At 39.8% G+C, this 12,374-nt stretch overlaps 1 protein-coding gene across 2 annotated transcripts in view; it reads left to right on the top strand.

The window, feature by feature from the left end:
- ZCCHC7 (zinc finger CCHC-type containing 7) overlaps positions 1 to 12,374 on the top strand; it is a 160,249-nt gene that overhangs the window by 108,547 nt on the left and 39,328 nt on the right. For both annotated transcript variants that reach the window (XM_065549770.1, XM_065549771.1), the window contains exons 3-5: positions 801 to 844; positions 2,346 to 2,468; positions 4,667 to 4,837. In XM_065549770.1, the coding sequence (XP_065405842.1) occupies positions 801 to 844; positions 2,346 to 2,468; positions 4,667 to 4,837 (338 nt within the window). The remainder of the gene's footprint in view (positions 1 to 800; positions 845 to 2,345; positions 2,469 to 4,666; positions 4,838 to 12,374) is intronic.

Here is a 12,374-nt window from a genome sequence, read left to right as displayed (position 1 = left end):
AGGGCGGAGCAGGCTCTGTGTAGACACCGCATTACTTATATCAGCTGTTGGCTGTCTTGTCCATTTCAGGGCTCCATGCTGAAGCAGTGAAATTGGCAAGAAAGCCGGGCAGCTAGAACCTTGCTGCTCCCTGCTCAGAGAGGCAAGAAGCCTGAGCGGATATCCCTCTCTTGCCCCTGGCGGGGAATGGGGAGGCAAGAAGCCCGGGCAGCTGACCGATACTGCTGGCTGAGAGGGGATGCGCAGCACTGGCAGAAGGAGAGTAGTGTGGACATCAGCCACTGCAGTAATGGCTGCACGTCGACCTAACTTATGTCGACTTAAGTCTGTAGTGTAGACATGCCTTGTGTCGCTCACCAATGGAAGCTGGTCCAATGAAAGATATTACCTCACCCACCTTGTGTCTCTGAAATCCTAGAGGTCCGTGAGGGTGACTGCAGACTTTCGAAGGGTTCTGTGTGCCTTGACAGACAGCAGTTAAATGTAATTTGTGTAACCAGCAGTGCAGTACTTCAGTGCCTATGCCACTTACCACATGGTGAGTTCTTCCCTAGCTGATGCCTTGTTTAACGAAACACACATGACAAAGCCCATTTTAATTATAAGGTAGGTCAAATTTGGAGCCAAACAGATTGGTAGTGTCCCTTTGCTGAAACTGAAACTAGATTTGCCAATGATGTGTTTTTAAAAACAGGTCTGGTCTTGTCTCCTTTCAGTGACTACATAGAAATCACCTGTGGTTGAATTTACAAAATAACTTTCAGTGCATTAATATATTTCACAATATATCTGTTTTGCAGGAGAAGATGGAGTGGACTGGTCCATCAGTGATAAAGACCTAGAGGTAATATAGCTTAATAAATTATTCCAAATATTGTAAGTTGTTTTTAAAAGATGGGGCATAACCTTATGAATGAAACCCCTTATTATAGACCCACTGATCCCTCGTGAACAATATACTTGGAAAACATTCTTATATATCATGTATTTCTGTGTTTCTCTCTCTCTCTCTCTCTCTATTCTGTGTTGGTAAGACTAGTTTACATGAAAAGAGGATATTTGCTTTTTAAGAGTTCATCTACCCCAGCTCCTTATTTTCAATTTGAAGTAATAATTCTTTCTTAACATCATAATCATTTCCCACCGCTTCCAACTGTGATGTCAGAAACAGAGCATTAAGTTATCAGATGTGGAATAGGCAGAAAGAAGAGATGAATTCTTAAAAAATAAAAAATTCTTTTATTCACATAGGTGTCCCTATATAAACAGAAAATAAAAAAATAGAGTAAAGGCGTGAGCAGAATTATTAATTTTTCTTAAAGATATCCATGAGACATCAGCAGCTCTCTGAAGCAGAACCAGAGTCTTCAACCTCTAGCTGCGCTTGCTTATGATGCGTTTATCGTTTGGTGGGACTTCTTGTCTTGCCCTACTCACATACCCCTCCTTCTGGAGGATCTGGAAGAAAGTTAATCCTAATAACCCCAGACTATCTAAGAGGAGCACGGTACTCAGACCTCTTGAGGGTCCCTCTCTCTCTGTCTCACAACCAGTTCCAGTAAGGTCCAATAATGCTTCCATATTAGGGTTACCAACCCTCCATGGTTGTCCTGGAGTCTCCAGGAATTAAAGATTATGTCATGTGATGACACCTCTAGGAATAAGTCCAACCAAAATTGGCAACCCTATTCCATATGCAGGGGCCCTCAGTCTTTCAGCTTGGCTTGTGACAGCTGCATCTGTCCTAGTTCTGGGCCCAACATCCTGTCTGTTTTTTAAAAAACCCTGATGTTTACTGGTACTAAATAAATCTTCAGGAGCAAGAGAGAGAATTATCAACTTCCTCTGCTTCCGTGGAGATAGCATGTGAGGTCACAGTTGTGTGTTTTGCAGGTTCACTGTAATGTGTCATGGTGCAAAATGCAGGTTTATTAGCTCTCTGTAGAGCATTATATTTCTTCTAAGGAATGTGTCTACCCTTGTTGAATGGTGACTTGTATTTGTAATTAATGTTAGCTACATGTGCAATTTGGGGGGATCTACAGTTCATCCTGGAGATTTTCGAAAGAAGACAAACCTTTCTAATTATTCTTTCGTTGTAGTCTGAAAAAAAGACAAAAATGTCTGCCAGTGATTTAGCAGCCAGTCATTTAGACGCATGTAGGGCAAAGTTTAAGAGAACAGAACTATCCACTTCAGCGCTAAATGGTTGACAAATGTACAAGTACAATATTAGATTTCAAACCGAACATACCAGCACTGACAGCTACAAAAACACAATTCAGCAAAGCACTAAACCACAAAAGCCCAAATAATGGATGCATCTTTTTTTCTTGTTTCCCTAGGCACAGATTGGTAATTATGCACCCCTGAGACGCACCAGCAGATACTATGCAACAGACAAAAACGTTACTTGTAGAAATTGTGATAAACGGGGTCATTTGTCCAAAAACTGTCCTACTCCAAAGGTAAATGCAATATTTTAATTTATTTTAGAGGCAGACAGTTGTTCTGTGGTTACTAGTTAACACGCTTTGGGGTTGGCCTAGAGCTGGCCCACCATGCTGTGAAGTTTATAAACATCCCTGTATGGTCCAGATTGGAAGATAATTGATTAGGACTGAGTGATTAACCAGTTAACAAGGGGATCCAGCTCATCAACTGGGGACTGTTGCATGGGAGCAGGATGGGAGAGAAGCGGGGCTGGGAGGAGAGGCAAAGAAGCTTAGGAGCTGAGGGAGATGAAACCTCTCTCCCCCACCTCGACTCAGTGCCTAGGCGGTACAGTGACACACGGGAAAAGCCTTGTGGTGGGGCGACGTAAGACACTCTTAAATAAAGTGCAATGTGGTGAATTTACGAATGCGAGTGTGAGGACTGCTTGCAAAGAGACATCCAGGGTGAGGGAGCCCGCTCTGAGCCACCCTATTTCAAGAGTTTTTCATTTGGCTTAAAAGTTTGTTCCAGGTTGAAATTTGACAATACGGGCTCTTGGACAAGACTAATTTAATTTACAAAGTTAAAAAAGGCTTTAGTTGGTGTTACGATTTTTTTTTGGTATGAAGTTAAAATCTCTCACAATTACAAATGAATACAGAGAAAATAAAGGTAAGTACAATGTAAGGACATATTGTTGAGATCCTAAAAGAATATTTTACATTTTTTAACTGTTTTATATTGTACGGACTCTCAGAGAAAAAGAACTAAAGTAAAGAGAAACAATTTTTAGGAAGGAACAGCATCTAGACTTAGTACCTATTGCCCTGGCAAAGAATTGTTTTAAAGATTATTTACCTCCCTTTGCCATCATAGAAAATATGAAATTAAATGTGACCTCAAACAGCTCAAATTTCAACAAAACAAACAGGGAAAGTTTTTACCTAAAATATCCATCTTCAGTTTTTTTTTGAAAAACACCTACTATGTAAAATATTATGTGGAAATGGCTGCAGTCTGTATTGAGCATGACTTAACCACTCCCAACAGAAAAGACTGTAAAAGCGCTGAGAATTTTGCAAAGCCTACACCTTCTGAGACTGCTTCCTATTCCAAGTCTATGGACGTGTCTATGTAAAACCAGTTTCTCAGTGACTATCAGTCATTCCCTTCCAGTGGCCATTTGAGCCTCAAATAACAGACTCAGTCATAGGGAAATTGGCTTAAAATGGACACAGCTTCAGAACAGGCTTTCAATAGTTTGATTTTATAACTCCATAAATGCACTAGTACGCATACACGGAAATCTCAAAAGTATGAACATTCACTTTTATGGCATAGATCAGTGGTTCCCAAACTTGTTCCGCCACTTGTGCAGGGAAAGCCCCTGGCAGGCCGGGCCGGTTTGTTTATCTGCCGCGTCCATAGGTTCGGCCGATCGCGGCTCTCAATGGCCGCAGTTCACTGCCCCAGTCCAATGGGGGCTGCTGGAAGCGGCGCGGGCCGAGGGATGTACTGGCCGCCGCTTCCAGCAGCCCCCATTGGACTGGGGCAGTGAACTGCGGCCATTGAGAGCCGCGATCGGCCGAACCTATGGACGCGGCAGATAAACAAACCGGCCCGGCCTGCCAGGGGCTTTCCCTGCACAAGTGGTGGAACAAGTTTGGGAACCACTGGCATAGATAAAGAGGCGAATCGTTAGAGTCCATTGTGTTACATATCACAGCATGCCACTAAGAGAGACAGCTTTTTCATTTTTTAAAACAGTATTTTAAAAAAGGAAATATAAACCAACTTGATTTTACACATCTTACACGCATTTTACACATCTTTCGTACAAGTTGTATCCAAAATTTGAGCACACAGTGTCCAGGTATGAAAAGTTTGTCTCAAATCAAAATGTTCCTTTCCTCTTAGCATGATTGTTGTTGATTCGTTGAAAGTAGTACAAGTATATGCAGTAATTCATGAAACTTGAGAAGAAACAAGGACCAGGAAGTACTGTATATGGAATTAAGTTCGCTTGTATTTCTCTTGTTTAAGAAGTAAGAAATCTTGAAGAAACACTATAATCTTAGTATCCCAGCTGAGAATACATAATTACGAACAAGATGATTTGTGGGGGGTTGCGCTCATTTTGGTTTGTGTTTCACCAGTTATTAATTTTTTAAATACTTTAAACAGTTGAAATGTTTTCACCTAAGATCCTTCTTTCTCTATTTCTCCATAGAAAATTCCCCCTTGTTGCTTGTGTGCAGAGAGAGATCACCTACAAAATACCTGCCCAGCACGGTTTTGTTTAAACTGCTGTTTGCCTGGACACTGTTCTAGGGAGTGCCTTGAGAGAGCTTATTGGCATAAACATTGTAACCGCTGTGATATGAAAGGCCATTATGCTGATGTGAGTAGAACGTTTAGCAATCGTTAGCCCATGTCCACCTTTGTCAATAAATGTTATGCGGGGTAAAACTTGATGTTCTAACCATCTGTTTTTAACCTATTATACAGTAGGCACACATTTATGCATATATAAAAATATATTTGAGTATCTGTCTATATAGTATCATAGTTTCCATGAGGAATGAGGCCAGAATTTAGCAAAATGTGGCATTGTAAGCCCTGCTGTTTGCTGTGATGCAGTTCTGTGTTCCAGTTTAGTTTGTACATCAATTACTTGCTCACATAAATGTTTTTCTTCCTAAATCTGTGCAGCAAGTGTGGTGAGAAATGCCCAGCGAAGCATCATTTAGCCCCATGGAAGGTGTATGTGATTCTTTCACACTTTGGATATAAAGATTTGAAAGTTGAACAAGTGGAGCACAGATGGTTTTGCTGAGTTTTGATTTCATTTTTAGAAAATAATTTTCAAAAAAGATATAAAAATGCAATAAGAAAGACATTTCAATTTAAGTCATAACAGGCATCAAGACAGAGGAATGCAAATATACGTTCAATTGGTGTGGGAGTGGGTGGGCGTGTATAGATGTATAGTATTTAATGCTCAATATATAATGACAGTTCTCCAGACTTTTGTTCCATAGGCTGAGAGGAATTTGGGGGTACAGCAGAATCAGCACTTTCCCCTCATTAAGGAACGAGTGTCTTGCACAATTCACTAGTGTCCATGCTGAGAGAGGTAGTGAGGGGCTCTCACTGGAATTTCATCCAATTGTACTCAACCAGAAGACTGGGGAAAATGCATGGGTCCTCATCAGTGATGATGGCTTAAAATGAGGGGACATCAGATGTCCCAAGTGCTCCAGCAAAGATGCGGAGGACAGCTTCTACCCACCAAAAGCCAGTAAATAGCTGTGTGTTATTCTGATACTACTCCCTATTCCTATGTTGTTATAAAAGCATCAGTAGAAACTTAAGTTACTCTATATCTTGGTTTGGTATGTACATTACCTTACGCATTTCATATGACAAGTATACCTGAGCCGGGTAATAGGACATAATACAGTTTTTTCCCACGTAAATATTATCTAAATGGTATCTCTCAGTAAAATAGTAATGTTAAAGGAAGATGTTTAGAAACAGTTTATTTGAATTACTCAGCTTACAGTCTGCGTGCTTTTCAGTTGTGGATATACGTTCAGTTCTTGTGTGCAGGTTTGGATTTCTGCCACAGTCACCTGTAAACTTTTATATGAACCGTGCAAGAGGGAAGATGGTGACAAATGAGGTGAATTATGTTCACCCAGACAAGCATACTGTATATGGTGTGGGAGAAAAATTATAAAGAGACTGAACAGTTGTTCTGTCTTGTATCGTTCAAATGTCAAAAGACCAGTACAGTATAAGGAGAGAAATATTTCTGGTCTGAAATCTATTGATATCTTTATCTTAAACCTTACAATATATTAGTAAGAGCTACATTAAATCCATCTTTCAGTGTCCGTCATTTTCACCAATGTCATTCAGAATTGCACTGTTGCTACGTACAAGATCAGCACTGCTCAGACCAGTTGGGGTGTACAGTCTGATCAGCATTGCCAATCAACCCCTTCCTTCTATCTTAACGAAGAGAAGGTTAAGGAGTGACTTGATTACAGTCTATAAGTACCTACATCGGGAATATTTAATAATATTTAATAATGGGCTCTTCAGTCTAACAGAGAAAGGTATAGCATGATCCAATGGTTTGAAGTAAAACAAGACAAATTCAGACTGAAAATAAGGCATATATTTTTGACAGTAATTAACCATTGGAACAACTTACCAAGGGTTCTGGTGGATTCTCTATAACTGATCATTTTTAAATCAAGATGGGATGTTTTTCTAAAAGATCTGCTCTGGGAATTATTTGGGGAAGTTCTCTGGTCTGTGTTATACAGGAGGTCAGACAACGGTCCTTTTAAGCCTTGGATCGATGAATATGCATTATTCCCTGTTGCCTCCATGTCTTAAGATAGAGAGAGAAAAGGTAATTAGAACAAATATTGAACTCCATACTTCACCTCATAAAACATAATTTCTGAAATCTTAACCACCCTTTGTCTGTAACCAAAGTATCTCAAGCCATTCCCCTTTGACCTTCCAGATCTCTCTTGTCAAATGAGCATATGAAAATGCCCCCCTTCTGCAACATAGTCACAGTCCAGATAAAGAGATTCTTGTAAAAGATGTACTGTTTATTGTATCACCCTACCAGGCATTTGTCAGCATCAGGCTCCAGGTCAGGCAGCAAAGCAGTGGAGTTTTTTCCACATATTTTGTTGATTGGGAAAAAAAACACTCAATAAAAACATATAAACTATGGTATTTTGTGCAAATTTTTGAGGCTATACAACCTTAAATAAAAGTGTATTTGTGGGATCAATAATTAGTTTGCATTTTTTTAATAAGTGAAAGCAGTCAGTATGGATATATTAGCAGGTAAATCATTATCCCACATTAAGTATCAAGGGTAAAAGAAGTGAATAAGTTTGTGGGAGCACATGGGGAGATGCAAACTGCTAGACAGAGCAATTCAAAAGTTATAAGAATACTGAGGATCCATTCAAGAATGTTGGGCAAGGGCACATTTTCTGTACAGGCGACTAGCGGCCAGGCGAAACCACTGACCATTATATTACAGACGTGTGTAATAAAGCTAAGTCATGTGAATTTGGACACTTAACAGGTGAACTGTTTGGAGACCAATTTATTAGTGTTATAAAGGGTCAAAGCAGACAGTTGCAAGAAAAGGACTTGATCTTTCAAAGAATAGAGGATATTTGCAAGTTTATTGAAAATTGTCCTTCTGAAGTGAAAGTGTTAGCAAACCGGGGGAGGGGTCATTTAATTAGACCTATAACCCAAGACACACAGACAGTATAGAAGTCTAAACAAATGGCAGAGACTAGACTTGTTTGCAAATAAACGTCAAGACAACCACATCATGATGCAAAAGTATACAGCCTAAGGAGTGCAGTGTCATGCATGCAATGAAAGCGACCATTTTGCAAGAGTGTGTATCTCTCAGCCCTAATCACAAAGACATACAAAAGCGGAATGTACTTAAGAATGTACCGCTAGAAGACTAAGTTCTGGTGGTAATATAGAAACAGAGTTATGTATTGGGTCTCTAAATATATATTCTACAACAAAACAGTTTGTCTCAATGGAAAGAGTGAATAAAAAGTTAATTTGAGTTAAAAATTAACTCAGTGCAACATAATCACATCATGCACATACAAAAATATTAGTGACTGTGTAACCCACACACCTCCTGGGTATGGTGTTCTGTCCCATCTAGTGACACCGAGACCACTTAGAAAGAGAGAGAAAATGAATTTGCTCTACAGCTTTAGCTAACAGCCACTTGGCTAGGGGAAAATACATTGTTTTGCCCATGTTAAAAAAATTCTGGTGATCTTTTCTTTGAGACACTCTAGCATCACCATACTTTCTCAACAAGTAATATTTTAGGGACTCCGTGTAACATAGGCACAACAATGAATGTAGGGCGTATGCACAGGCTGCCAAATAATCCAACTAAAATTTACTCCTTTGCTCTTTTATTCTATAATCGTTGTAGACACAAGCAGCGTGAGCTGGAATGTTGCTACTGATCTCAACAGTGCTTTCTCTGATGGAATTGTAACATTTGGGTTGCACAGGGTATAAATGTCTGTACGCATGGTTTCACTCAACCTTGCCATGCAAAATCTCACAGTAACAAAGTGATGAAATAGATTTTAAAGTCTTCATTGGTGGTTGGGGAACAATTTACAAAGAGTTCAAAATGTGAGAGTTTTTTCCTGCGCATATTTTGTTTATCTAAACAACTATCTAATTTGATTCAAGCTCCTTACTCTTTCCAATTTAAAAGGACCTTAAGAGAGTGAAAATAACTGGATAGGGGAAATGAACTGATACAGTCACTATCCTGAAACTTAGCATAAAGTTGTATGGTTGCCCAGTTAATGTGGTATACCACAATATATGTTCGATATAGAGAACTATGATTAAATAAGGCTGCTGTGAAGCAAACCAGCAACACGTAGAAAAGCATAAATCATGCTGATCTCGGATGGGTAGTAGATGAGCTTCAGGTAAGAACTCCAGGTTATAGCTGCTTGGGGCGTGAGGCTATCTTTGATTTCAGGAGGAGTCATGCATACACATCTGAAGATAGGATTTGGCTCCAGGTTTGAAGGTACTTATTTTTCTCAGTTAGCACACCAACCTTTTATCATTATTTACGTCCAAAGTTCAGTACACAACTCCCCCCTCTTTTTCTTTAATGGATAGTTTAGACATTTGTTTAAAATAAATAGTGTCTTTTCTGCCCTTGATACCTATGCCCAAAAGTCATGTTACTGCTAATGGGAGTTTGTGTGTATCTTGTGTACAGCGTTGTAGTTCTATGGTAAATGGCTAATAATATTGGATCCGTTCCCAAATATCGTAAATTTGTACTGGTATATACAGCTATGGGTACTAAACAGGAGTAGTTAAAATCTTTATGAAAGGTAGCTACTGAGTTGAATATTCAGGTATATTTTAATTAAACTCATTTTGAGAGTTCAAAATAGCCACAAACGGGGAAACATTTTTTTTAATCTCATACATTATAACACTAGACATAATTATTTTTGAAATGTTCCTTCCTGGATGAAAGATTTTGTCAGTTTTTACTCTAGAATGAATTTTTATGGCAAAAGTATAATTCCTCTGAAACAAAGAACGTTATCTCTTATGTCATGAATGTATTGCTATAACATATTTAATTATCAGATATGTTCTAAAATATTCTGATGCACACTATGAAAGCTTGGGGCAGAATAAAATAGGTTGGTAAAATAATCAAAATTGAAACTAATCTGATATGAATGTAGAAGTAGAGCAGTGGGATAGAGCTACAAGATCACAACCAGAGAGCGATACACAATGATGATACACTTAAGATGTGGTTGGTTATGACAGTGGAGAAGAGTACTTGTGAAGGAGCTAAATAATATAGATTCATCGATGATAGGGCCAAAAAGGGACCTCTGTGATCGTCTAGTCTGACCTCCTGCATAACATAGGCCATAAGACTTCCCTGAATTAATTCCCATTTGAACTAGAGCATATCTTTTAGGAAAGCATCTAGTCTTGATGTGTGCAGAAAGAGGTGAGTGATACAGTAATGGCACTTAGAGGTAGTAGAGAGTGAGACAAGATATGGAAGTAAGGAAAGATAAGAAATAAGAGACTCTTCTGTATTATTCTGAGAGGTGCAATATAAAGTGTAGAAAAGAATCAGATGAGAATGAAGAGAATGTGGATGATTGAGGGAGAGAATCAAAATTAGGTCTGTTCAAAAAATGTGTCTTACACCTACATTTCCAATATTTCAGAATGAAAACATACATGAAACTTAAAAACATATTTTTCAGTTTTCCATCAAGTAACCTGTTGACAGCTAGTACAGATAGTACTTCAGCACATATTCATTATTCTAACAGTAGAATTGTGGAAGAACAAGAAAATTCCTCAAAATGGGTAGGAAAATATCTTTTAGGGACCATTTAGGTCAGAGCACTTCAGAGCTACAGTCAATCATACTACAATTTAAAAAATACACTGTACCATTCTTATAATGTAGATGAACAGCCATTCTAAAACTTCAGAGTTTAGATTTTGGCATACTTTAGACCACAACTTCTCTACTAGTTAAACTTTTCCACACTAAAGAAGATTTTGGTTTCTTGAGTAACACAACGTGCCATTGCTACTAACAATTCCTTTTGAAAGGCAGCGTGATCGGGTATTCCTAGCACCCTCCTATCTACCACTATCCCCAGTTGGTAGCTTTCTTTGAGAGGGATTATAGGGTTTTTGCCCTAGTCCCTTTCTTTATCCTAAGAACTTACAAAATGGTGTAACCATTATTATCTATATTCTTTGTCCACTCTGTGTCAGTCTTCACAGTTTGGTGTTCCTTCTAACAGCAGCAACTGGAGGCAGACCACAACTTTTCTTCTGTGTGTGGGTTTAAAGCACCCCTCGGGAAGAGCTCTCCAGAATTCTGGACTTTCACACAGAGGCTACATCTACACTACAGGGGGGAGTCGATTTAAGATACGCAAATTCAGCTACGTGAATAGCGTAGCTGAATTCGGCGTATCGCAGCCGACTTACCCCGTTGTGAGGACGGCGGCAAAATCGACTTCTGCCGCTCTCTGTCGGCGGCGCTTACTACCACCTCCGCTGGTGGAGTAAGAGTGCCGATTGGGGGATCGTTGGGACGCGATAAATCGATCCCCGAGAGGTCGATTTCTACCCGCCGATTCAGGCGGGTAGTATAGACCTAGCCTGACACAGATGGCAGACATCAGGCCCCCCTTTGTAGCAGAGCCTTTTACAGGATTTAAAAAACAAAACAAAAAAACCCCTAAATATCTATCTTCTCTTTTTTTCATTGTCTTCTAAATTGTTTTCAAAATTGCTGGGCTCCAAAAATGTTTTCCTTTTCTGAGGAGGGTTTGAAGGGCAACACCTCCTCGATAAGCCTGGATCATGTCCTGGGCAGAAGCTCTCGTTCTGTCCCTCAGGATTCTACGCATCAAAGGAGAAGAAAAGCCCGAGTTGGCTGGCACTGCAAGATGCACTTAGACCTGAAGGGATGCAGTCAGTGCCAGCCGTTTTTGCAGCGCATCATAAAGCAGGTTGTAGTCCATTGATGAACCTGTTGGTATCCAGATCCAGTTGGAAAATCAAAAGATACTACATGAGGAAGACACACTTAAAAGTGGAAAATCTGGACACCTAATTTCAGAAGTGGCTTCAGGGCCTCCTTCTCCATGCAAGTGTGAAGATGCAAACACTTTGCAAACAAACAAGCTAGCGAGTTTGGTTACCTTCTCAATAGCTCTCGGGTCTCAGTCCTCAGGCCTGATTAAGCCGTAACTGGAATCTCCTCTCAAGATCCCAACACAAAAGAACATATTCCAACAGGAGCTTACCCTGCACCAAAATCCAGTGCTGCTAAAACTGAGTAGTAGGTGTACTCAGACATTAGAATAAGGTGATAAACACTCTCCTAGCATCTTGGAGCAGACAGATGATGACTACAAATCACTTGGATGAGATTCAAATATTGGCACCCAAGAGACATCTTGGGGCAAAGTCAGCTTAAAGTAAAGGACACTCTAACATTTCTACAAGGAGGCATGGCTACGGCTCCTTGCTAACACTTCAGAAAGACAAGTCCACAGCTGTACGTATATTGAGCTGTAACAAACCCCGGAGAATCTCTAATCACTCTCACAAAATAGGTTCCTCAGGACCACCACTATCATCAGTGCTCCATTAATACTCAGATTCTTGACATGATCCTCAACTGTGTACTACAAGCCCACATAAACCACTCTTCTAGTCTTTGCAATCAGCATGTGTTTTCACTGGAAGACCTTTTCTCACTGGAAGTTTCTTGCCTACATGCCATGTCCTCAGCCTTAGGGATT

This window comes from Chrysemys picta, chromosome 6, assembly GCF_011386835.1.
Source record: "Chrysemys picta bellii isolate R12L10 chromosome 6, ASM1138683v2, whole genome shotgun sequence".
Lineage (NCBI taxonomy): Eukaryota > Metazoa > Chordata > Testudines > Emydidae > Chrysemys > Chrysemys picta.
The sequence above is the reverse complement of the archived record's forward strand: the minus strand, read 5'-3'. Positions and strand labels throughout refer to the sequence as shown.